Source organism: Carlito syrichta, unplaced genomic scaffold (genome assembly GCF_000164805.1).
Source record: "Carlito syrichta isolate Samal-C Ts95f unplaced genomic scaffold, Tarsius_syrichta-2.0.1 Scaffold307258, whole genome shotgun sequence".
Classification (NCBI taxonomy): domain Eukaryota; kingdom Metazoa; phylum Chordata; class Mammalia; order Primates; family Tarsiidae; genus Carlito; species Carlito syrichta.
In genome coordinates, this window is record NW_007251354.1 from 55,287 (window position 1) to 83,081 (window position 27,795).

The 27,795-nt window shown below is 42.1% G+C and overlaps 1 protein-coding gene across 1 annotated transcript in view; it reads left to right on the top strand.

Annotated features, from left to right (window-relative positions):
• The first annotated feature begins 361 nt into the window (after positions 1-361).
• USP54 (ubiquitin specific peptidase 54) overlaps positions 362-27,795 on the top strand; it is an 89,882-nt gene continuing 62,448 nt past the window's right edge. Inside the window, exons 1-2 of the mRNA XM_021715660.1 lie at positions 362-618; positions 21,702-22,543. Of these exons, the coding sequence (XP_021571335.1) occupies positions 22,397-22,543 (147 nt within the window). The 5' untranslated portion in view covers positions 362-618; positions 21,702-22,396. The remainder of the gene's footprint in view (positions 619-21,701; positions 22,544-27,795) is intronic.

The window sequence follows — 27,795 nt, forward strand, 5'->3', positions numbered from 1 at the left end:
CTTTAATAGTGTGGACCAGAGGAGTTTTGCCTATTAAAATTATTTAAGTTCAGACAGTCTTGGAATTCTGATTGTTTTGATTATTTTCTAAAGCACTACAAAAGTGTCTTCTAGCACTCCTTTTGACTGTAGTGCCAAGGACTGTTTTTTTTACGGCTGGCCCTTCTTTGGAAGCAGCTGCCACCCTACAAACTTTATTGTTTGATGACCTTTGTCAACAGGAATGTCCCTGGAGGAAACAGCTTCGTGATTGTTTTTCTTAAACTTCTAGTGAAGTTTGTGATATGTCCTTTCAAGTTACTTTTAGTTAGTTTCTTAAGTTTACTTTGTTTACATTTAATTGGAGGCTCCACCTTTTTAGCTTTTTCATGAATTTGTCAGTGCTGAGTTTCTGGTGGTTGGTAAAAAGAATCTCCCTCTCCTTGATATCCTATTCTGTGGGAAGCCTTTGTGGCTTAGATTCAGTTTCCCATTGTTGCTAGCTACAGTTGTCTCCTCCCACCTACCCTTCCCTTCCCACATCTCCAGCTTCCCTTGTCCCTCCCCATTCCTTTATTACTTGCCCCACAAATGTCCTCGGGATTAGAGGTCTCTGCTGGAGGTTAAGTGTGCTGTCTGGTAAGTATCACAGTTGTGGTGAATATGGGTGGATGGAGGGATGTAGGAACTGGTCAGCAGTCTTTTTGTAGTGTTTCTTTTAACAACAGTAGTTTTAAACTTTGAAATTGAGATTTTAGGACTTTCTTAACCTTAAGGAAGCATCTTTCAAGCTGTTGTTTCTGCTCTTTTCCCCAATTCTCTGTTTCAATTATTAAATTTTGGAAATTTAATTTTTATTATTAGTTTTAAAAAACTTTATAGATTTTCTTGAACTCGTTAGAATTAAAGGCAAGAGTTGGGGGCTTAGTATTTTAAATTTCCTTCAAACAAAAGGTTACTTGTATTTCTTTATACTTTAGTATTAACGTACTGGTTAAAGTAATGCTGAGGAAAAGTGCCTATTTTGTGGCTAAATTGGAAAGTAGCATTTGCTTCCAGAATCAGAGTGATTCTTTTTTCCTATCAGCAGAATGTTGTTGGCAAAATTCACTAAGATTTTGGAAATATGTTGTCAATTCTGGGAAATGGTTTGCTGAGTACTTCAGGATAACAGATGCTCCTGGGAATTATTTTTGGGAAGTCAGATAGATTTGTTCATTAGCACCTGCTCCCTTGAGGCATGAGGCCTATAATCCTTTTGAAAATAAAATATTTAATATTTGATGTTTTTATTGAGTCGACTATCACTTTCATAATGGGTTTTTTATTTCCTTAGGTGGTATGTTTTGATCCTCTACTAAGAAATAGAATTTGTGTATTTTTATTTTTAATACTGAATGGTTGATACTTTGGTGTTTTAGGCAGTTAAAAGTGATGAGCCTTAGGTTCTCCAGAAGTACTGCTAATTTTGTCTTATCCAGATGCAGTGACTCTCCTGTAATCCCAGTACTCTGAAAGGTGGAAGCGAGAGGATTGCCTGAGCCCACGGGTTCGAGACCAACCTGGGTAACATGGCAAGACCTCATCTCTACAATAAATCAAAAAATTAGCTGGGCATGGTGGTGCACACTTGTAGTTCCAGCAACTTGGAAGGCTGAGGTGCAAGGATCGCCTGAACCCAGTAGGTTGAGGCTGTGGTGACCATGAGCATGCCACTGCACTCTAGCCTGGGTGACAGAGTGAGACTCTTGACTCAAAAAAAAAAAAAAAAAAATGTTGTCTTTATTGTAGGTGATGTGAAGGAAAACATGTTTGTGGAATTTTATTGCTGTTCAATTGACTTATTCAAATGATGTTGTACTTGTACAGTAATGATTTCCCGAACTTCTGCTATGAGGCAAGTGCTAGGTCCTCTACTAAGTACTTTGTATTTACTTCTAATTCTCAGTACAACCTGCCTAGGTAGTAGTATTGTCTCTCTGAGAAATGGTTATACATAGGTAGAAAGAACATAGGTTTTTCTTTTATGCAAACTGAGGAAAATAATCACTATCTGACAGTTTAATTGTGAAAATTAAAGGACATACCATGTGTTCAGTGCCAGCATAGTGTCAAAAACATAGTATTCACTAAGTGGTAGCTACCATTATTATGATTTTACAGTTGAAAGAACAACAGAGAATAATTTGCTGAAGGTCACTCAGTTGTAAGTGGTAGAGAGCTAGGATTTGAACCGACTCAAAACCTGGAGTTTGATCGCATGTTTTTGTTTGAGTATTGTAGACTATCAGAGTAGATTTCAGTGGATTGCTCCTCATGCCTTCACCTCCTGCTCCTTCAGAGGACTGTTTTTTTTATGACGCTCTTCTTTCTTTGGTATCCTCTGCCACCTTCCTAGTCAGTCATGTGCTTGCTGTCTCACACTGGAGTTGCTTGTGCCATTCAGTACCAGTGTTCTCCCTATAGAGATGAGTCAAACTGGTGTTGTCAGTGGCTTCCCCTCCTATTTTCCTCTTCTTGATATATCAAGCCATCATACTTTGACTATTGTTTGTGCATAGTTGAAATCAAGTGCAACTATTTATGCAATTCATAGTGTATAGTTGCAATCAAGTGTTTAAATTTAGAAAGCCTTATTGATTTAAAAAATTAGAGGAAAAATCTCTGGTTCTAAGTGTTGAACCAGAGGGTTATTATGTAGGGCAGTTTTGTGGAACTCGCTGTTTTGCCATCCTGGGGCCTAATAAATTGCTATTGATTCTCTTTTTTTTTTTTTCAGTTGGAGTCTCACTCTGTTGCCCAGACTGGAGTGCAGTGGCCGCTCCCGGCCACCGCACCCTCCACCTGCTGGGCTCCGGTGATTCTTCCGCCTCAGCCTTCCAAGTAGCTGGAACTACAGGTGCGCGCTACCATGCCCGGCTCATTTTTTGATTTATTGTAGAGATGAGGTCTCGCCAAGTTGCCCAGGCGGGTCTCGAACCCTTGGGCTCAGGCAGTCCACTCACCTCAGCCTCCCAAGGCATGGAATTACAGGCTGAGCCACTGAGCCCAGCTGATTCTCTTTTCTTTAACTACTGCTGTTACTACTTTGCTGCTATTGGCAGTATGGTTGAAAAAGAATGTTTTCCCAGCACTTTGGGAGGCTGAGGCGAGTGAATTGCCTGAGCCTGTGGGTTCGAGACCCACCCTGGCAACTTGGCGAGATCTCGTCTCTAAAATAAAGCAAAAGCTAGCTGGGTGTGGTAGCACATGCCTGTAGTTCTGGGTATTTGGAAGGCTGAGGCGGAAGGATTGCCGAAGTCCAGCAGATTGAGGCTGTGGTGGCCAGGAGTGTGCCTCTGTACTCCAGTCTGGGTGACAGAGTGAGACTCTAACTCAAAAAATGTTTTGCTTGTTCTATTGGCCATTAAGTATTTTTCTTCCATTGATCTTTGGAAATACAAGGTATGATTTAGGTGTGATATGATTTATTCAGGAGACTCAGAATTGGTTTGTGCTTATAACTGAGTTATCTCTAAACTGAAAAAGTGAGTCTGGTTTGTTTCACAAAACTTAGTTCTTCATGTATTCATTTAACAGATAATGAACATGTGTTGAGTGTAAGACAATGTAACTTTCTACATTGTATTCTAATAAAGTACTGAATTGGTTAAGCACTGATTCTTGAAGTTCCTGATAAGAAGAGATAAATCCCAATTTGTGGGGAGAGGTATTTAAAAAGACAGTCTTTTGGGAAATAATACAAATGGCTGCTCCTTCCTGAAAAGGTATGGTTATCATTAGTTCCCTATCACTGTAAACATTTGGTGGAATAACTTATTTGATTGAACACGTTTGCTGAGTGGAAAGTATTGCTAGTATTAGATAGGACTGGGAAAATGGGGGTAGAGAAGAGGGGAGCATTACTTAATTGAGCAAAATGACTGTGCATATGCACAGATCAAATCTTTTTTGTGTGTTTTAAGGGGATTAGTGGTAGATGAGGTCGTAAGTATTCATGGGATAAGGTTGTGGAAGGACATTCAAAGCCAAAGAGTTTTTTTTTTTTGAGTTGGAGTCTCACTCAGTCACCCAGACTGGAGTGCAGTGGCCGCTCCTGGCCACTGCAGCCTCGACCTACTGGGCTCTGGCGATCCTTCCGCCCCAGCCTTCCGAGTAGCCGGAATTACAGGCACGCGCTACCACGCCCGGCTGATTTTTTTTGATTTATTGTAGAGATGAGGGCTCGCCTGCCCAGGCGGATCTTGAACCTGCGGGCTCAGGCAATCCACTCACCTCAGCCTCCCAAGGCACGGGATTACAGGCTGAGCCACCGAGCCCAGCCACCAAAGAGTTTTGACCATATTGCGTCACTGAAGCTAAATAGTGATTAATCAGAGTTTGCTTTTGGCAATATTGTATAGGTAGAATTAGAGGGGAAAACATAGTTAGGAAGTTATTATGATAGTCTATGTGAATTGTTTGAGAATGCATCATTTTTAGAAAACATTTCCCCCCATTTTGATGTGGCTTTGGGTTTGTGCTATCAATTATAGTTAAATCTCATGGAATTGTTTTTTTTTGAGTTGGAGTCTCACTCCTTCGCCCAGGCTGGAGTGCAGTGACACGTTTATGGTCACTCCAGTGTCAACCTGCTGGGCTCAGTTGATCCTTCTGCCTCAGCCTTCCAAGTAGCCAAAACTACAGGTGTGTGCTACCACACCTTGCTAATTTTTTAATTTATTGTAGAGATGAAGTCCTGCTGAGTTGCCCGGGCTATTCTCGAATCCGAGGGCTCAGGCAATCCTCTCACCTCGGCCTCCCAAAGTGCTAGGATTACTACAGGCTTGAGCTACCGTGCCCGGCCTCTCATGGAATTTTTACACTAAGTATATGTGTGTGTGTTTGCATGTAAGGGAGAAAGAGGAAGGTAGGGAGAGAAAATGGGTATAGAAGATGGCCAATCATTATAATCATAGCTACTATTTACAGAGTTCTTGTTTCATACCTGGCCCTAAGTATTCTACATACATTATTTTGTTCAATCTTTTCAACAAATCCCATTTATTATAGGTAGCCAATGGCCTGAAAGTGATGGAGCCAGGATTAGAATGTAGAATGTAGATCATCTTATTCTTCATTATCATCATCATCATCAAAACATTTGTTCTACACTTAATATATATCAGGTACGAGACAAATTATGCATACATATATTATTTCATTTAGTTCTCATAACAATCCTGTGAAATAGATGTTATGTATTAATCCCATTTTACTGATGAGATACTTAAGACTTAGATTCAGTAAGTATCAAGATGACACAGCTGTTAGGTGGATGGGCTGAGACCTGTTCTACTGATTCTGTGTCCTCAAGTTATTATAATTCATATTGTGTTCTCTGGGAATAACACCCTTTGGATCTCCACTATAAGCATGGTGCCTCCTGAGGTTCTGCAATATGGTTGGCCCTGCAAAATCTGCACTTTAAACCACCATGTTGTTCTTTGTACTACAGTGCTGCCTCCCTTAAAATCAGTAAATTATCTATACAGGTCTGAATCTTTATACAGAGGGGCGAAGTAGCCTACAACTGTTATTTCTTAGTTCTTGCAGTTTGTGAACTATAACAAAGTGAAACATGCCTTTTAAAAATATTCTTTCCTGCCTGGTGCAGTGGCATTTTGGGGGCTGAGGTGGGAGGATTGCTTGAGCCCAGGAGTTTGAGACCAGCATAGGCAACATAGTGAAACCCAGTCTCTACAAAAAAAAAAAAATAGCTCGGTGTGATGGCACACGTCTGTTGTCCCTGCTACTTGGGAAGCTGAGGTGGGAGGATAGCCTGAATGCAGGAGGTTGAGGCTACAGTGAGTCATGATCATGCTTCCACACTACAGCCTGGATGATAGTGAGACATGGACTAAAAAAAAAATTATTTCCAACTGGTTTTGGACAGATTTGTTACAAATCACAGTTTTCTAAGTTCCTGTAATAAGAAAAATAAGACTTTCTGTCCTTTATTAGTCGACAGTTCTTCCTGTTGTATATGATGTAATAGTTTGGAAGCTGCCAAAGTCCAGCCCTCCTGAAGTTGTTTGAGTTGAGTAACTATATTCACTAGGGAGTTCAAGATAACCAACCCATAAATCAACAAATAGCTTGGCCTTTTTTTATGGTTGTAGATGCTTATCTCTTTGTTTTCAAGCTTGAATCAGAAGCAAACATTGATTCTAATGATATAGTCTCCATTAGAAAAAGTTGTCAGCAGTATCTCAAGCTAGATATGGACATTTGGGGGGACTCATTTTATTAAGGAGAATTAGAATTTATCAGGATGTTAGAATTGGTTATTCTAGGTACTTATCCCTTCAAACAAAAAGTTTTATCTTTCAATTAAACTCTCAATGCCTATTATATCCAACCTGTGTATAGAATAAAAATATATAAGGAATATAAAATGACCATGTACACAAAACTGTAACATAAGGGAGAATGTGAATATAGTAATATAAGCCCCACATGTACTGAGAGCACAGAGGAGAAAGAAATGAAATGGGACATCGAAGAGGTGAGAGGGTGAGAGGATGTGGGAAGGCTTTTGACACAGCTGTTCCTTGGAGGACACTTAAGATTTTTAACAAGAAGAAATGGAGAGGAAAGGCATTTTAGGTAGAGGCAATATTAGAACCAAGGCAATGAGAAAGTAGACTACAGAGCATATTTCCATTGCCCAGGTTGGAGTACAGTGGCAGGCTCGCGGCCACCCCAGTGTCAACCTGCTGGGCTTCAGTAATCCTTCCGCCTCAGCCTTCCATATAACCGGAACTGCAGGCGTGCGCTACCATGGCCGGCTAATATTGTATTTATTGTAGAAACAAGGTCTCGCCAAGGTGTCCAGGCTGGTCTCAAACCCGCAGGCTCAGGCAGTCTACTCACCTTGGCCTCCCAAAGTGCTGGGATTACAGGCTGAGCCACTGAGCCCAGCCCAGAGCATATTTGTTACTTGGAGTGAAGGATGAGTGAGGCGCACATAATAGATGCTCTGTGAAATGTCTGATTAATGAGTGAGTGAGTAGAAGATGAAGTTGGAAATTATGGTAAGGTCCAGTGAATCTCAATCTTTATGATAGTATCAGATATATTTAATTCCATCTTATAGTTAGGAATTAATTTTATTGGGAGAATATTTGTATGTAAAATATGCAATATAAAAATCACAATCATGAACATGAGTCAATAAGGAAAACTGTCAGATGACGCTCAGTTGACTGCTTTGATCCTCCCCCAAAGTTTGCTATTTGTTCATGTTTTGTCCTGCTAGCAGTAGAATAAGTAGATAAAACTTATTGGAGAGAAATTTGTGAAAAACTCATCCATTAATTTTCTTCCTGTGGATTAGAAAAATACCATTATTCTTGTCTAGTCAAAACAACATCCCCCTCTAGGAGCCACTGAAGATTTTGAATAGGGAAGTGATATGACGTGGACTGCATTTTAGGAGTCCTATGGTAGTCACATGTAGGATTGAAGGGCTGGCAATGAGTCAGTAGTGCAGTGCTGTGCTGAGAGGTGATGAGGATCTGAACCTTAACAGCAACAGCTGTAGTGAGAATAGAGTGAGACAAAATAGAAATCCATATCTGGCCCTCCTTTTCTAAAGGAAACAGTTATCAATTATTATTATTATTATTATTATTATTATTATTATTATTTTTGAGTTGGAGTCTCACTCTGTCCCCCAGACTGGAGTGCAGTGGTTGCTCCCGGCCACCGCAGCCTCGACCTGCTGGGCTCCGGCAATCCTTCCGCCTCAGCCTTCCAAGTAGCTGGAACTACAGGCACGCGCTACCACACCCGGCTAATTTTTTGAATATATTGTAGAGATGAGATCTCACCAAGTTGCCCAGGTGGGTCTCGAACTCACGACCTCAGGCAATCCACTCACCTCAGCCTCCCAAAGTCACGGGATTACAGGCTGAGCCACGGAGCCCAGCCAGTTATCAATTATTAAGCAGCTTTAATTTTTGTTAGGATATTACTTGTCTCAGTGGTTGGCTACCTCAAGTTCAGAGTCCTTTCACTATTTTTGAGTAAAATGAGTTTCAAATCCTATTTTAGTTTTACTTTAAGAAAGGAAATTGACTGGACTGGCCTCCCAGCGCATTGGGAGGCTGAGGCAAGTGGATAGCCTGAGCCCGTGGGTTTGAGACCTGCCTGGGCAACTTGGTGAGAGCTTGTCTTTACAATAAATAAAAAAAAATTAGCCAGGTGTGGTAATGCACGCCTGTAGTTCCAGCTCCTTGGAAGGTTGAGGCAGAAGGATCGCTGGAGCCCAGCAGGTTGAGGCTGCAGTGGCCGGGAGCGTGCCACTGCACTCCAGTCTGGGCGATGGAGTGAGACGCCAACTCAAAAAAAAAAAAAGAAAGAAAGGAAATTATAGATTATTTATGAATTGTAGATAATTTAGAAAATAGAGAAAAGGGAAAAAAATCCATGATTTCATCATCTTAACAAGACTTGTCATCTTACATTTACTTACCCTTGATCTTGTAGATTATAAACTTCTATTTTAATTCATTCTTTGTGCATCAAACTCTGAGAAACAGGTTTCTGAACCAATAAAACTTAACCCATTAACTGCCACACTGTGATTTTATTTTTTATTTATTTATTTTTTTGAGTTGGAGTCTCACTCTGTCGCCCAGACTGGAGTGCAGTGACCACTCCCGGCCACCGCAGCCTCGACCTGCTGGGCTCCGGCGATCCTTCCGCCTCAGCTTTCCAAGTAGCTGGAACTACAGGCACGTGCTACCACACCCGGCTCATTTTTGATTTATTGTAGAGATGAGGTCTCACCAGGTTGCCCAGGCGGGTCTCGAACCCGCGGGCTCAGGCAATCCACTCACCTCAGCCTCCCAAAAGCGCGGGATTACAGGCTGAGCCACTGAGCCTGGCCACACTGTGATTTTAAACAATGAACCAAGAGATTTTATATGTAACTTTCAGTGGACTGCAGGATTGCAAACTATGTCAATGTCTCCTCTTTTCCTATAAATCTGTCTTGATCCACTTACCTTTAGATGTATAGATATTTGTCTTCCAAATGCCTCAGTTCCCTTTGGTTCCAGGATTCCATCTTCTTCAATGAATTATTTGCATAATTTAAAAAATTTTTAAAAATTGTAAATCAGTTTTAGACTTTTCATAGAAAAGTTGGAAAAATAATACAAAGTGTTTTCATCTATCGCTTATTAAATTTCCTCTAATGACACCATCTTATATAATCATAATACAATGGTCAGAACCAGGAATTAACACTGGAACAATACTGTTAACTAAAGACCTTTTTTGAGCTTCACTGGTTTGCCCATCCTTGTTCTTTTTCTGTTCTAGGATCCTATCCAGAATCTCTCATTGCTTTTAGGTGTTTTTCTTTCTTTTTTTTTTTTTTTGAGTTGGAGTCTCACTCTGTCGCCCAGACTGGAATGCAGTGGCCGCTCCTGGCCACTGCAACTTCGACCTGCTGGCCTCCGGCGATCCTTCCGCCTTAACCTTCCAAGTAGCTAGAACTACAGGCGTGCGCTACCACGCCCGGCTAATTTTTTGATTTATTGTAGAGATGAGGTCTCACCAATTTGCCCAGGTGGGTCTCGAACCTGCGGGCTCAGGCAATCCACTCACCTCAGCCTCACAAGGTGCGGGATTACAGGCTGAGCCACCGAGCCCGTCTGTGTTTTTCTTTCTTAGTCTTGACAATTTTGGATAGTACCAGGTAAATATTTTCTAATGTTCCTCAGTTTGGATTTGTCTGATGTTTTCTGATGATTGGTCTGACTGAGATTATGTGATTTAGATAAGAATACCACAGAAATAATTTTGTGTTCTTTTCAGTGCATTATATCATGGCATTCATGGTGTCGATGTGTATTATTTATGGGTGACTTTGACTTGATCACTTGGTTAAGGTAGTTTCTGCTGAGTGTCTCCTTGTAAAGTTACTATCTTTTCCTTTGTAGTTAATAAATATCTTAGTGGAGATACTTTGATACTATTATTTGCATAAATGTCATGGAATTCTCTACATATGGAATTAGTAGTATCTACTTAGAGACCTCACAGAACTTTAGTTACTGTGATATTAATTCCCTTAAAAGACCTATCTCCTAATTTTCCTGCACTTTACAGTTGGTTTCATTGAAAGGCCCCCAAGGCTTTGCAGGAACAAACTCTATCTAGTCTTCCTTGGTCTCAGTTCCATTCACATCTCATACATAATTAATCTCTTATGCTAATAACCTGTAGCCCACTGGACCTCATTTACTCCACTGTGTCTTAGGGCGCCAGGCTCCTCCTGACCAAGTGTGCTTCCAGGCCTCATCTTCCTTTATGCATAAGCCAGTTTCATTTGAATGACTACTTTAGTCTTTTTCAGAAACAGAGGCTAAGAGAAGCTGACTTTGTTGGTGAAGAATACAGTGGGAGATAATTAGGGTGGCTGCAGCTGGAGGCTGGTTTATTACTTTGGCCTGAGAAAAATGGCATCACATTAAGCTGTACTGTGTATACTTGTGAAGGAAGCATTTTCTGTATTTTATTAATATGGAGAAATAAAGTTTTTTTTTTTCTCCCAGAGGTCATCAGCTTCTACAGCTACACCTTTAACACTGACAGTCTTAGTCTGAGTAATGATCTTTTCAGTTTAGCCCTGACGTTTATACCCTGTGCACTGTGGAGTTACTGCACTGAGCTCAGTAATTCAAAATCAGGCTGGGCATGGTGGCTCATGCTTATAATCCCAACACTTTAGGAGGCTGAGGTGGGAGGAGGATCGCTTGATGTCCCTCAGACCAGGATACTCTGATGTCTAGATCAACCTGGGAATAGTGACATAGTGAAACCTGATCTCTACAAAAAAAATTAAAAATCAGCTGGGTGTGGTGGTAGGTGCCTGTTATCTCAGCTACGGGGAGGCTGAGGTGGAAGGATCATCTGAGCCTAGGAGGCTTCGGTGAGCTGTGATTGTGTCCCCCTATCCAAAATCCAAATGTGGACCAAACATGATATTTAGATCTATTTAGTGCTAACAAAACTTATACAGTGAGTAACATTAGATGTTTATTTGCCGAATAAAATACAAATGTATTATTAATATTACTGAATTCTAAGTAGCCCTTTGAATTTTCTCAAGTAACATATACTATACAATCCTGTAATGTGGACAAGGTCAGATTCAGATTCTCTGAATCTGAAGCATACAGTTTTGGGCAGCTGCCTTTAAGGAAAATATTTTTAAAAATAGAAAATTAGATATTGGGCCTTGAGGATCTGTGCAAGAGAGGGGCCCTGAAGCTGAAGCTTTTCTTTTTTTTTTTTTTTTAAAGCAGTATTTGTTGAGAAGACAGAAAAGCTCCCACAGTGGGAGGGGACCCAAAGGGGTTACCTGAAGCTTAAGCTTTGTTAGTGTCTTGATCAGTCTGCCTCAAGATACAGAGTTCTTTAAAAGGCTGGAGGCTGGGTGCAGTGGCTCACGCCTGTAATACCACCACTTTGGGAGGCTGAGATAGGAACATTGCTTGAACCCAGGGGTTCAAGATCAGCCTGGACGGCAAAGTGAGACCTTGTCTCTACAAAAAAATCAAAAAATTAGCTGGGTGTGGTTGTGGATGCCTGTAGTCCCAGCTACTCAGGAGGCTGAGGCAGAATGGTTGCCTGAGCCTAGGAGGTGGAGGCTGTGGTTAGCTGTGATCGAGCCACTGCACTCTGGCCTGGGTGACAGAGTGAGACTCTGACTCAAAAGGTTGGAACCTATTGTTTTCGTCTTATGCATGGAAAAGCTTTTGGCTTGCCCGCAGGAGGCTAATTTTCAGACTAGAAATAGTGGGACATATAATTTAGTTACCGCAATACAAGGAAATAGTTAATAGGTAATAAAATGACGTTACCTTTCCAGTTTTGGCTTTTACATTCCTAGACGGTTACCTGATGTTAGGGACAACAGAGCACTTTAGGCTGTTTTGATTTAGTTAATCCCAGGAGGTAGGAAGTAATAATGATTAAATGTAAGAATTTGTGATCAAGCTTATTTGGGGTTCCTCAGAGTCTACTGAGCAGTAGTAAAATATAGGCTGCTGTATCTTTTTCGGAGTGGAGAGCAACACAGCAATAAGATTCTGATATAGGCCTTCTACCTATGGCTGATTACTTCATAGGTTTAGGACTTGGCCAGAAACTAGTAAATTTAGGTAAAGATGGTGATATATTTTTTGCAAAAAGACTTTTGAAATTAGCAGTAAGTAATTCCAGCTGCCAGTGTAGCCTGCTGTTTGTGTGGTTTTTCAAAAATATCTTATTTAGTTTTTATTAAAAAGATTTTTTTTTATTTTAAGGATGTGGGGTACAATTCAGGGTTAGGTATACAATGTTTGTGTTTTTGCAGTCTAGGACTATTCTATGTAGATGCTGTGAGCCCTTTGGTTGCTGCTGCTAGCAGGGGCAAAATCAGCCAGGTTAAGAGTACTAGGTGACACTTAAATTTGGGTAACTTTGCATATATAACTTAGTTGCCATTATCAGGTGATCGTTTTTTGTTTTGTTTTGTTTTGTTTTTTTGAGTTGGAGTCTTACTCCGTTGCCCAGGCTGGAGTGCAGTGGCATGCCACCGCAGCCTCAATCTGCTGGGCTCAGGCGATCCTTCTGCCTTAGCCATCCAAGTAGCTGGAACTACAGGCGTGCGCTACCACGCCGGCTAATTTTTTTGATATATTGTAGAGACGAGGTCTTACCGAGTTGCCCAGGCTGGGCTCGAATCCCTGGACTCAGGCATTGAAAAATGTATGTGAGCAATCTTTCTGGAATAGGTTGCCACTGAACAAATTATGCATGCTTACCATTAAAATTTTTTTCAAAATTTATTTGTATTTTTAGAGACAGAATCTTGTTCTGTAGTTCAGGCTAGAGTGCAGTAGTCTGATCATCGCTCATGGTACAACCTGAAACTCCTGGGCTCATGGAAACATCCCATCTCAGCCTCACGAGTATTTAGGACTACAGGCGCCACCATCCCCAGTTAATTTTTTTTTTTTTGAGTTGGAGTCTGCAGTGACCGTTCCCGGCCACCGCAGCCTCGACCTGCTGGGCTCCGGCGAACCTTCCACCTCAGCCTTCCAAGTAGCTGGAACTACAGGCGCGCGCTACCATGCCCAGCTAATTTTTTAAAAATTTATTGTAGAGATGAGGGCTTGCCAAGTTGCCCAGGCGGGACTCCAACCCGCGGACTCAGGCAATCCACTCACCTTGGCCTCCCAAAGCGCTGGGATTACAGGCTGAGCCACCCAGCCCGGCCCCTTGGGATTTTTAAAATGTAGATTTGTTACTGTGAATAAAGCCAGTTTTATTTCTTCCTTTCCTATATACATGTTTTTTATTTTGTATTTTTCTCAACTTATTGCACAGTCTTAGACCTCTAGTATTATGCTGAATAGGAGTGATAAGAATAGACATCTATACCTTGCTTGGAACCTGGGAAGGTAGGGATGATTCTGTCAAAAATCTATTTGGGGCCAGTCTTGGTGGCTCAGCCTGTAATCCCAGCACTTTGGGAGGCCGAAGCTAGTGGATTGCCTGAGCCTGCAGGTTCGAGACCAGCCTGGGCAACTTGGCGAGACCTCATCTCTACAATAAATAAAAAATGAGCCGGATGTGGTAGCACACGCCTGTTGTTCCGGCTACTTGGAACTGAGGCGTAAGGGATCACCGGAGTCCAGCAGGTCGACGCTAGAGTGGCCGTGAGTGTGCCACTGCATTCCAGCCTGGGCAACAGAGTGAGACTCCAACTCAAAAAAAAGCAAAAAAAAAAAAAACTTGGGTGGGGCAGACATTGCTGGGCTGCTAAGGAACAGTTCAAGATGAATGAGTAATGAGATATGAAAGATAAATATTAATAAAAGCCTTTAACTATATGACAAATTTGAGTGGTAAGACAGGAGGCCAGAAAGACTGATCTTTTTAAACAGTTTAGATGGGAGGTAGTTGGGGAGTAAACTTGGTTGATGACATTAGAAGTGAAAAGAGCTGGGCTCGGTGGCTCAGCCTGTAATCCTGTGCCTTTGGGAGGCTGAGGTGAGTGGATTGCCTGAGCCCGCAGCGAGACCTCATCTCTACCATAAATAAAAAAATCAGCCGGGCGTGGTAGCGCATGCCTGTAATTCCGGCTACTTGGAAGGCTGAGGTGGAAGGATCACCGGAGCCCAGCGGGTCGAGGCTGCGGTGGCCAGGAGCCGCCACTGCACTCCAGTCTGGGCAACAGAGTGAGACGCCAACTCAAAAAAAAAAAAAAGAAGTGAAAAGTGAGGTGAGTGGATTGCCTGAGCCCACAGGTTTGAGACCAGCCTGGGCAATATGGTGAGACTTCATCTCTACAATAAATAAAAAAATTAGCTGGGTGTGGTGGTGCACGCATGTAGACATCTCAGTGTGGTGCAGTTTGACTTACTAATTTTTGGGAAATGGAACTGCTTTCCTTTGATTAGAAACTGAGTTATTGGTCATGGTTTTCTGTTTGAATCATTGATCAATTAATTGAACATGGTCATTCTAGGTATGTGTGTGTATGTATATATATTTTTTTCTCTCATTCATTGAGGGCATTAGTTTTATGAACATGGTCATTCTTTGTAGACCTTCTAAAATGTTACCCTCAGCCGGTCTCAGTGGCTCAGCCTGTAATCCCATGCCTTTGGGAGGCTGAGGTGAGTGGATTACCTGAGCCCGCGGGTTCGAGACCTGCCTGGGCAACTTGGTGAAGACCTCATCTCTACAATAAATCAAAAATGAGTCAGGCGTGGTAGCGCGCGCCTGTAGTTCCAGCTACTTGGAAGGCTGAGGCGGAAGGATCCCCGGAGTCCAGCAGGTCAAGGCTGCGGTGGCCAGGAGCGGCCACTGCATTCCAGTCTGGGCGACAGAGTGAGACTCCAACTCAAAAAAAAAAAAAAAAAAAAAAGTTACTCTGTTGCCTGTAATAGACTTAGTTATTTGCCTTTTTAAGTTAATTTTGTATTTTAAATAACCATGAAATTAAAATATTTTTCCTGCCATGTATTTCATTTCTGCTGACATATTTATCCTATGTGAGGCTGATCATTCTTTTTATACAATTAAGACTTATTCTTTAGCTGGACATGGTAGTGCACATCTGTAGTTGTAGCTGCTTGGGAAGGCTAAGGCAGGAGGGTTGCTTGAGCCCAGGAATTCAAGGTCTTAGTGAGCTATGATTGAGCCGCTACACTCCAGCCTGAGCAACTGAGTGAGACCCTGTCTTTCAAAAAAAAAGACATTCTTTTTTTTTTTTTTTTGAGTTGGAGTCTCACTCTGTCACCCAGACTGGAGTGCAGTGGCCACTCCCAGCCACCGCAGCCTTGATCTGCTGGGCTCCGGTGATCCTTCCGCTCAGCATTCCAAGTAGCTGGAATTACTGGCTTGCGCTACCACGCCTGGCTGATTTTTTAATTTATTGTAGAGATGGGGGTTCTCGCCAAGTTACCCAGGCGGGTCTCGAATCCGCAGGCTCAGGCAATCCACTCACCTCAGCCTCCCAAGGCGTGGGATTACAAGCTGAGCCACTGAGCCTGGCTAAAAAAATACATTCTTGTTGTCTTGCTAGTATTTTGAGGTCCCGAAAACAAAATTTACTTTTTTAGTTTTAGGCATGACAGTTTACTCTTTGGTGAACTCATTCCTTGTTCTTTGTGTTCAGAATTTGTTAGTACTGTACTTTTTCATGCTGTTGCAGTAATTCTCAACCACTGTGTAAAATATAGATATTGTGCCACTGTTTTAAGACTAAGAAGTTCAGTACACAGAAGTAGTTTGTCTGGGATTAAACAAAATAGTAAAAGTGTAGAAACTGAACCCATGACTTCTAACTCCAAGGCTAGCCTCAGTCCTCTTAGTAGTCTATCACAATTCTGTATCACTTCTCCTTGCAACAACTTGTAATAATACTGTATTTTGAACTTTTCTTTTAAAAAATGGAAATAATATTCAAACTTTATTTCATTTTATTTGGTCTTCATATTTATACTTTACCTTTCTCTTTTTTTTAGTTTGAGATTGTCAATATCATCTGGCATGGCTATTATCTACTAGTATATTGATTTTTTTTTTTTCTGAGTTGGAGTCTCACTCTGTCACCCAGACTGGAGTGCACTGGTCGCTTCCAGCCACCGCAGCCTCGACCTGCTGGGCTCTGGCGATCCTTCCACCTCAGCCTTCCAAGTAGCTGGAACTACAGGTGCGCACTACCACGTGCACTACCACGGCTAATTTTTTTATTTATTGTAGAGATGAGGTCTCACCAAGTTGCCCAGATGGGTCTCAAACCCGCGGGCTCAGGCAATCCACTCACCTCAGCCTCCCAAAGTGCTGGGATTACAGGCTGAGCCACCGAGCCTGGCTAGTATATTGATTTTTCAGTCTTACCTTATACAGTACAAGGTAATTCTTATATACTTTAGACTCTTTTTTTTTTTTTTTTTGCAAATGTCTATTCCTTTTCATCTTAGAAACATAATTTAAAGCTTACAGAGAAGTTGCAAGAAATGGTACAAAGAATTCCATATACTCTTTAGCCCGGTTCACCTCTTGTTAAAATTTTATTGTATTTGCTTTACCCCGTGTGTGCTTTGTGTGCTCTTTCTCTTTCTCTCTCTCTCCCCCCCATACAGAGGGTGCCCAAAAAAGGTATATACATTTTAAGAAAGGAAAAACCTATTAAAATTAGTAATACTCAATATATACCAATAACAAAAGATGAATACAATTCATGTTTGACTTTTGCAGTTACAAGAGGTGTTCAAAGTGGTTACCATCAGTGTTCAGATACTTGTGATTGCCACAAACTACTGCTTGAGCCATGTTGACCAAAGTGTCCATTTGTATTGCTGTACATGCCTTTTCAATTTCTTCCCAGAGTTCTGCCAGGGTAGCCAGTTTTCTGTGGTACACCACATCTTTTAAGTTCCCTCACAGGTAGAAGTCAAGGGATGTTAAGTCAAACACTACTTCAAAATGATCTTGCCCTCCTCGATCAGTAACCAGTCTTCTGCCGTTTTTTTTTTGACTGTTCTGCCAGTTGGATGGTGATGCTATAATTTTTACTTTTTAAACTAAGACACGCCGGGCGTGGTGGCTCATGCCTGTAATCCCAGCACTTTGGGAGGTGGAGGCCGAGGGTATTACTTGAGCTCAGGGATTCGAGACCAACCTGAACAACATGGTGAACCTCGTTTCTACAATAAATCAAAAAATTCATCTGGGCATAGTGGCACGTGCCTGCGGTTCCAGCTGTTTGGAAAGCTGAGGCCACCTGAGTTCAGCAGGTCGAGGCTGCCGTGGCCATGAGCATGGCACTGCACTCCAGCCTGAGTGACAGAGTGAGACTCCAACTCAAAAACAAAAACAAAAACCCCACTAAGACACAGTGGTTCACGCCTATAATATCAGCACTTTGGAAGACCAACTTGAGAGGATTGATTGCTTGAGCCAAGGAGTTCGAGCCCAACCTAGGCAGCATAGCAAGACCTCGTCTCCACACAAAATAAAAAAATTAGCCAAGTGTGATGGTGCACACCTGTAGTTCCAGGTACTTGGGAGACTGAGGTGGAAGGATTACTTGAGCCCAGGAGTATGAGGCTGCAGTGAGCCATGTTTGTGCCACTGCATTCCTGCCTGGGTGTCAGGGTGAATTCTTGACTCAAAATAAAATAAAAATAAAATAAAAAATGAAGACTCAAACACACACATTAATCTAGGTCCATACAGAGTCAGGTTCATCAATATTACTGTCTTTTACCTTCACATCTTGTCCCACTGTAAGATCTTCAGGAACAGTAACACACATAGAACTGTGGTCTCTTATAATAATGTCTTCTTCTGGAATACCTCCTGAAGCACCTGCCTGAGGCTGTTTTACAGTTAACTTTTTTTTTAATAAGTAGAAATGTATTCTATAATAATGATAAAAGGTATAAGTAAATCCATAAGCTAATAAAACATAGTCACTTATTATCAAGTAGTATATACTGTACATAACTGCATGCACTATTCTTTTTATAAGTCTGGTAGTACATTAGATTTGTTTACAACATTACCACAAACTGAGTAACATGTTGCACTGTGATATTTGAACAGCTACCACATCACTAGGTGATTGGAATTTTTCAGCTCTGTTACAATTTTGTGAGACCACCATTGTATACATAGTGCACAGTCTTTTTTCTTTTGAACCATTTGCGAGTAGACATTATGCTCTTTTACAGCTAAATACTTCATATTGCCTAAGAATTTATTTTTTTATTTTTTATTTATTATTATTTTTTTTGAGTTGGAGTCTCACTCTGTCACCCAGACTGGAGTACAGTGGCTGCTCCTGGTCACTGCAGCCTCGACCTGCTGGGCTCCAGCGATCCTTCCGCCTCAGCCTTCCAAGTAGCTGAAACTACAGGCGCGCGCTACCACACCCGGCTAATTTTTTTTTTTTTTTTTTTTGAGTTGGAGTCTCACCCAGTCGCCCAGACTGGAGTGCAATGGCCACTCCCGGCCACCGCAGCCTCGACCTGCTGGGCTCCGGCGATCCTTCCACCTCAGCCTTCCAAGTAGCCGGGATTACACGCATGCGCTACCACGCCCGGCTGATTTTTGGATTTATTGTAGAGATGAGGTCTCGCTGCCCAGGCGGGTCTCGAACCCGCGGGTTCAAGCAATCCACTCACCTCAGCCTCCCAAAGCGCGGGATTACAGGCTGAGCCACTGAGCCCGGCTTTCTTTTTCGAAATAAGTTGTTAGTGCAATATATATAGAACTATAATTTCCTTTCTCATACATTGTCAGTAAATGGCATTGGAGAAGGATTATGTTGTTTGGTGCTAATGTTGTTTGGTGCTAGATAACAACTTAATTGAAGTGTTTTTGTCATCAGTATTTCTTTGGATCATTTGTTACTGCCTCTCTTGCCTTTGTTCTTTTTGGCTCTCACTTCTAGTTTCTGACACACCTAAAGCAAGTGTGAGAACTTATTGCCTTACCCTACATAATACTGCCATTCAGAGCCTGAGAATCTTTTTTCTGCTACTGCCTTTTTCCTCTATTGCTCCCTATACTCAGGGGTGTGTGTCATAGGACAGGCTGAGTTTCAGTAAGCTCCTAATGTGGATGCTGGAAACTCCACCTGCCTGCCAAGTCTTTTTGACTGTGAGCAAAGTGGAGGCTTGATATTTGTCATTCCTTTGCAGCAGTTGAGCTAAAGGAATGCTGCATGGCTTGTTGGAAGTTGCTTAGCGGCCTTGAGTGGGGCTGTATAAGGGTGTGCATAGAGAAGTGAGGGTCTTGTAGTCTGTGTGGGAGATGCAGGTTCCTTCCTGGTGTCATATTAATCATCAGGCAGTATTTATTGAGTGCCTCCTGATGACTAGAAATATGATAGGAGCTTTTGGAATAGAATAGTAAGCTAAATAATTAAGTCACAGTGTAATAGTCAAACAATTCTAGCTTTTCTACTTACCAGCTTTGAATTGGGCAAGTTAATGTCTTTAAGCCTCACGTTACTCTTCTGTAAAATGGAGCTTTTTTTTTTTTTTGAGTCAGAGTCTCATCTGTCACCCAGGCTAAAGTGCAGTGGTGTGGTCATAGCTCACTGCAGCCTCCTACTCCGGGATTCAAGTGATCCCCTGCTTCAGCCTCCCGAGTAGCTGGAACGATAATCACACATCACCATGCCCAGCTAATTCTTTGATTTTTTGTAGAGATGAGATCTTTCTTTATTGCCCAGGCTGGTCTCAAACTCCTGGCCTCAAGCGATCCTCCTGCCTCGGCTCCCAAAGTGCCAGGATTACAGGTATGAGCCACTGCATCCAGCCTAAAATGGAACTATTTTTTTTTTTGAGTTAGAGTCTCACTCTGTCGCCCAGACTGGAGTGCACTGGCCGCCCCTGACCACCGCAGCCTCGACCTGCTGACCTCTGGTGATCCTTCCGTCTCAGCCTTCCAAGTAGCCAGAACTACAGGCGCGCGCTACCACGCCAGGCTGATTTTTGATTTATTGTAGAGATGAGGTCTCACCAAGTAGCCTAGGCGGGTCTCAAACCCTCAGGCTCAGGCAGTCCACTCACCTCAGCCTCCCAAAGCGCGGGATTACAGGCGGAGTCACTGAGCCTGGCCAAATGGAACTATTAATGCCTACCTGATAGGGCTGTTGCAAAGATTAAATAGAAAGCGTAAGTATAGTGTTAACATTATTTCTTTCTTTAATTTTTCAAATTGGGATTTTACTCTATCACCTAGGCTAGAGTGCATTGGCATGCTTAAACTCCATTAGCCTCAAACTCCTGGGCTCAGGCTATCCTTTTGCTGCAGTCTCCTCAGTAGCTGAGACTATAGGTGCACATCACCATACCTGGCTAATTTCCTGATGTTTTTGTAGAGAAGAGGTCTTGCTATGTTGCCCATGCTGGTCTCAAACTCCTAGGCTCAAGCAGTTCTCCCTTGGCCTACCAAAGTGCTGGGATTACCCGCATGAGCTATCATGCCTGACCTAGTTGCTATTCATTTCATATAGTCATATTCTGGATATATGACTGATACCACATAAAACAGAGAGTAATAAAAACAGAGAATAATGTGACAGTACAGTACATACTCAAATACCTTAATTGTGACATGTAGATTATAAATAGTCTGGGAATTTAGCAAAGGGAAAGAGCAGTCTTGTGCAACCATTTAATATTCCTGTGCCTCACTCAGTTTTTCCATTGGACATGCTGTGGATAATGCTAGTTGATCTCCCAGAGAATGATTAAGATCTTCAAGCATTTTTTGCTTTTTTAGGTGGTACAGATGATGGGGGAAAGGAAGGCAGAAGCTTGAGGAACTGTTAGAAATCAAATTTAACACTTAACATTAAAAATTTTTTTCTTATGTGGACATTGCAGCCTTACTGAAAAACTTAAAGCTAGAGATTAGGTGATTTTTTTTCTAGGGAAGGTGCTTGCTGGGGTATTACTCCTTGTTGCCTCACTGGCATTTTAATTAGTTGAATACTAAAGTTGGTCAATGGATTGCCTCTGATTGTGAGCCCTTGGATATAATCTGAAGATTAAGTGATTTGTAACCCAAATTAACTCTCTGATCCTCTGGCAAAAATCAAACAAACAAACAAACAGGGCAGGAGAAGATTTAGTTCTCTTGGACTGCGAGTTAAAGACATGTGATTTACTTACCATCAGTGTTTCTCTGGATGGGACATCTTTACTCAGAGCAGAATTTTGACTGCTAACTTGATTCTCCTACCTTTAACCAGGTTTTCATTACCATGTACATGGAAAACACTTTTATTCACAACATCCAAAGTAAACTGTTTCATTTCCTAGTTTGATGTGTGCTTACTTGATGATTTGTTTTGTGTAAGCCCGATTCTGGAAAGTTTGTATTTTGTTTTTATTTCTATCCAGGTCAACTTTCTTCTCCTTCAAGAAAATTTCAGAGAAATTTGCCTTGAAAGTAAAGCTACTTCATACCCAAGGTTTGAGTGTTTCCCATTTTTGTTGTTGTGTTTTGTTTTTTTTTTGGCATTGTTTGCAAAGGTTTCAAGTTTATAGTGAGAGGTGAGGCAACGTTGATCTTGGCAAAACAGTGCAAAGCCAGTAGAGTCATTAAGTGACGCAAGCTTTTGATTTTTTTTCTTTCTGTTAAAGCTCTCTGACACAGCTGGCTATTCTAGTCCCAGAAGAAAAGAGGAGAAGAGACTTTCTGAAGACCAGGATGGGATGATAGAAGTTTGGGGTACACCAAAAAGAAGCAGCAAGAACATCAACAAAAACTCCACCTAATTCAAACAGGCTTCTTGGTTTTGTGGAATATTTTTCAGTTGCTCATAATTTGAGTTTTTACTTCAGAGAATAATGGGACAAAGCAATAGAAGGCGAGGAAGGTTATGCTGGATTTCTGCTTATCTGTCTGCCTCTTCTTACAGTTGGAAAAATCTTCAGTCCACAATAAGAAGCACTACTAACAAGCCTGAAGAACACATCTTACTCTGATCCTGGATGCTGTTGGAGTTGAGGATTATATCCACTTTACCAGTACTTCATGGAGGCAGTTCAAGAAAAGTAGAAGGAAACGATAGTTAAGGATTTCTCTATTTGTCTGAGTCCTGTGCCATTTTACATTTTGGAACACGTGAGAGAGGACTTTGTCATCTGGATCCAAGAGGGTACCTGAATCCCTTGAACTACGTATATGATGTTTGGATGGTGGTAAACGCAAAGTCTTACATCATAAATTCACTAAATTCTGAATTCCCTTTCCTTTGAGAACTTTAGCAGACGGAAATTCCCTGCCAGAAAGATACAAAACCTTCTACGTGTTTTCAGGCTAAATGTGAACAATAATGTCTTGGAAGAGAAATTATTTTTCAGGAGGCCGTGGTAGTGTCCAGGGGATGTTTGCACCTCGAAGCTCAACCTCAATAGCCCCTAGCAAAGGCCTCAGCAATGAGCCAGGGCAAAACAGCTGCTTCCTCAACAGTGCCCTACAGGTAAGGTAGATCGTTCTTTTCGGTGAACTTTGAACTTTAGTTGCTGTTTCTGCATTTCTGATAACTCTTAAATATAATACTTGACAGTCTCTACTCAGTGATCTTGAGGTGTAAGAAAAAAAAAGAAAAGAAAAAGAAATACTTGACTCTCTGGGTTTGAGGTCAGTAACCTGAGATAATTTTTAAATTTATCTGTGTCATCTTAGGCTAGTCACTTTATCTCTTTGAATCTCAATTACCTCATTTGTAATAAAGGAGATTAATAATGATAAGAGAAATAATAATAACTGTAACTATTGTTATTACCTGCCTAGAAGAAGTACATGGACCAGGTGATCTTTCTACTTATCAACTTTTTTCCTGAACAATCTACTGTTTCTTTTTTTTCCTTTTGGAACCAAGGTGTCTATCACCCCAGTTGCTTTTCTCTAGTAGAGAAAGCAAAATTCTTTCCATAAGTCAAAGACTTTCAGATACGTTCTTGACTCATAATATTCAGGCTCTTATCCTACACACTGAATGGAGCCCAGTCTGTCCACTTCTTCATCTCCTTCTTCTGAGCTTTCCTTGGCTAATAATTGTTGTCTTCTCAGATATACTTGAACAGAACTATTGGAAAGTAAATTCCCTTGAGGTGATTATCTACCCTAGATTTTCCATTTTGCTGTTGCTTGCTACTTTAGTGGGCTCAGAATCCCAAAGCTTCCTGTCTGTCTGTTCTGCCTAGACAGGCCCTTAGAGTGTTAGGTTCATCCTGCCTGGCCTAACTTGAATAATTACTTTCCCCTCTTTTCTGCTTTTTAGAGTAAAAGCAAATGAAAATTGGCACCCAAGATAATTATATTTGGGTAAAATATTAGCTTGACTCCTCAGATGTAATGAAAAAATAGGTTGCTATGAGAGGAAAAAAAGACAAGATAATGTGTTTGGTATAAAGAGCACTGGACTTGGGAATTAGGAGACCTGGATTCTACTTTTAGCCTTTATAGACTAGTCTTGTGACCTTGTACAGGTAATAGTGTCTGAGTTTCCTCATTCATAATACAAGAATCTTGTCAAGTTTATCTATGTAATAAAAGTTTCATACTCTCTCTCAGTTTTCAAGTTTTTATTTGAAGCGTTAAAAAATTCTGTGCTATCAAGCCTATGGAAAGAATTTAAGTACCTTCCCTGGTTATTACCACAAATTTCATGAAGTTGGGTAGTGTTGATTACATTATTTTCCCTGGATGAGGCATATTAGTTTTTTGTGTGTGTGACTTTATATACTGATAATACTTTTGTAATTTAGTTTTGTAATTTAATTTATTTATTTTTAAATTTATTTTTATTATTTATTTATTTAAAAGCAGGATTTACTGAGAGGACAGAAAAGCTCCCACAGCGGGAAGGGACCCGAGGGGGTTGCCCTGATTTGATTTGATTTGATTTTTATTTATTTATTTATTATTTTTTTGGGAGTTGGAGTCTCACTCGGTCGCCCAGACTGGAGTGCAGTGGCCGCTCCTGGCCACCACTGCCTTGACCTGCTGGGTTCTGGCGATCCTTCCGCCTCAGCCTTCCGAGTAGCTGGAATTACAGGTGCACGCTACCACGCCCGGCTAATTTTTTTTAATTTTATTGTAGAGATGAGGTCTCGCCTGCCCTGGCGGGTCTCGAATCCACGGGCTCAGGCAATCCACTCACCTCAGCCTCCCAAAGGCGCGGGATTACAGGCTGAGCCACCAAGCCCGGCTAATTTTTTAATTTGTTGTAGAGATGTCTCTTTGTAAGAGACAAAGTCTTACAAAGTTGTCCAGGCTGATCTCAAACCCCTGTGCTCAAACAATCCTCTCTTTGACTTCCCAAAGTGCTGGGATTATAGACATGAGCTACCATGTCCAGCTGTTTTTTATTTTATTTCATCTCTTGGTTTTATTTATTTATTTATTTTTTTTTTAAGTTGGAGTCTCACTCTGTCCTCCCGACTGGAGTGCAGTGGCCGCTCCTGGCCACTGCAGCCTTGACCTGCTGGGCTCCGGCGATCCTTCCGCCTCAGCCTTCCAAGTAACTGGAACTACAGGCGTGTACTACCACACCCGGCTAATTTTTGATTTATTGTAGAGATGCCAAGTTGCCCAGGCGGGTCTCGAATCCATGGGCTCAGGCGATCCATTCACCTCAGTCTCCCAAGGCGTGGGATTACAGGCTGAACCACCAAGCCTGGCTATCTCTTGGTTTTATTAACGAGCTATAGACAATCTAGGTGACAGAGGTAGTCTTATTATTATTATTTTTTTGAGTCAGAGTTTCATCCAGGCTGGAGTGCAGTGGCACACTCACAGCCACCACCTCCTTGACCTGCTGGGCTCAGGCGATCCTTCTGCCTCAGCCTTCCAAGTAGCTGGAACTACAGGATGTGCTACCATGTCTGGTTAATTTTTCTTGATTTATTGTAGAGAGGAGGTCTCTCCAAGTTGCCCAGGCTGGTCTCAAACCCTTGGGCTCAGGCAATCCTCTCACCTTGGCCTATGAGGTGCAATGAAAAAGGCTTATTGTAACAGGCTCATTGCCAACTCTGTCAGTGATAAATATTGCATGGTCAGGTTGCTTTAGGCTCTCCCCAACTCCTAGACCAAGAAGACTCTGAATTAGCTTCTGCTAACAAAGAGGGAGGGAGAAAGCCTTTACAAACTTGTAAAAACCCAGTGAGAGAACACGCTGCACATAATTGACCTGTCACTATGCATGTGAGGCTCACTCACACTAATTGCACAATCCCGGGCAAACAGTCTGCCAGGGCTTGGAGCCTGCTTGCATCCCAGGCCTCACCAGGTTTCACTCAGGCTCTCCAACTGCACCAGTGAGTCGGCCTGGCTCAGGGCGAGCCTATCCTTTTTTTTCTTTCTTGTTTTTTTTTTTTTTGAGTTGGAGTTTCACTCTGTCGTCCAGACTGGAGTGCAGTGGCACGCTCCCGGCCACCACAGCCTCGACTTGCTGGGCTCCGGCGATCCTTCCGCCTCAGCCTTCCAAGTAGCTGGAACTACAGGTGTGTTCTTCCATGCCCGGCTAATTTTTGATTTATTGTAGAGATGAGGTCTCATCAAGTTGCCCGGATGGTTCTCGAACCCGGGACTCAGGCAGTCCACTTGCCTGGGCCTCCCAAAGTGCCGGGATTACAAGCTGAGCCACGGAGCTCGGCCTCCTTTTCCTTCTGTAAGACCTGCTGCTCCCATAGTGCCTGGTCCACCGGTGATCATCAGTAAGCTCCTGAGGCTCCAACTTCATATCCAAGAGCTACTTGTTGGCCTGAGAAAGTAGCTGGTGGGACCCACCCATGTGCAAATGTGCTGGCTGGTGGAGGAACTCATTGTCGATGTAGCAGTCATGCATGTTGGACCCTAGCACCTACCAAATGACCCATGCAGCCCATATCTGGGACTTGCCCTAGGAAGTTGACCCAGCAGGGCTGCAGATAGTGGCAGTGGGCCTGGTAAAGGCTGGCCTAGGCGTCGAAGGGTATCATCTCAGATGCGTGCAAAACCCCAGGTTCACATGGCACAGACAACTGCAGCCAGAGCAGCTGCTGCAGGAAGGCTTCAGGAGTCACGGTTGCTCATCGCTGGTGCCAGCAGTAACAGGATCCCTGATGCGTCAAGCAGCGCCTCTAAGGGAGCCTTGCTTGGCACCCTCGCGCTCAGGCCAGTGCACTTCCTAGCAATGCCATTATACACAGTGACGTGTCCTGGGCAGCCTGGGCAGCTGCTGCCGTCCCGCAGGCCTAGTAGTAGTCCAGGAGCAGCACGTGGTCCCAGGCACTCAGCCGTGCCCTTGCGCCGCCGCATTGCCTAGAGACCAAAATCCTACTTTTGTAATTCAAAAACAGGCAAAATAAGGCATTGATATAAATATATGCATTTACCTTCTTCCTAGCCATAGTCTTATTCTCCTGATTCTTTTTTTTAATGGTCTATTTATATTGTCAATGGAAACAATATTTATGACTTTCCATTCTAATTTCCAGTGCTATATTCACATATACTATATAAACACCCATATATATTTCTGTGTTCATACTTCAAGGTTGAGGCATTGATGGTTTTGAAGTCCCTATTGTAATCATGTTACATCTTTAAAATAAGTGATGCTAAGATATTCTAACTTTTGCTATGAAAGCTGTGTTTGCTTCAGATGTGTTGAACCTATTACATTTGTTATAAAAATATGTTATTTACTTGGGAGCATAGCCTGTTTCAAAGAACTTTTAGGAAATATATCTTGGGACATAGAAGAGGTTCTAGAGGTGTACTAGGGGCTCTAGAAGTAGTGCTTTTTCATATAGTATGCCTAAGAGTTTTCCTGACAAAGGGAGTTTCCTAAAGCATTATGCTATTTTTTTTGAGTCAGAGTCTCACTCTGTTGTCCAGGCTGGAGTGCAGTGACATGCTTACCACCACCATGGCTCGGACCTGCTGTGTTCAGGTGATCCTTTTGCCTCAGCCTTCTAGGTAGCTGGAACCACAGGCATGTGCCACTATACCTGGCTAATTTTTGATTTGTTGTAGAGATGAGGTCTTGCCAAGTTGCCCGGGCTGGTCTCAAACCCCTAAGCTCAGGCAGTCCTCTTGCCTCAGCCTCCCAAAGTGCTGGGATTACAGGTGTGAGCCACTGCACCCGGCTGGCATTATGCTACTTATAACATCATTTCTGCTTTAATTAAAGTCCAAAGTTTGTTCAGATTTCCTTAGTTTTTACATAGAATCTGTTCCAGTTTTTACACAGGATCTGTTCCAGGATCTCATCCAGGATATCACATTTATATTTACTTGTCACATGGGCTCCTCTTGGCTGTGACGGTTTCTGAGAATAGTGTTGTTTTTGATGACCTAACAGTTTTGAGGAGTACTGATTAAGTAATTTGTAGGATGCTCCTCTACTGGAATTTGTCTGGTATTTTTCTCATGATTAGACTGGGGTAATGAGTTTTGGGGAGGAAGACCACAAAAGTAAAGTGCCATTCTCGTTATATCACATCAAGGGTGCATATTATAACTATTATTGATCACTATTTTTTTTTCATCAGAGGTATAGAAATTATAATTATTTTTTATCCTGTTGACTTTGGGAGGTCATGCCTCTCTTAGAAAGGCCCCAAAATTGAAAATTCCGCACTACAGTTCAAGCTTCTATTATTAAGGTTTTAAAAAATGTTTAATTTAAGCCGGGCTCGGTGGCTCAGCCTGTAATCCCGTGCCTTTGGGAGGCTGAGGTGA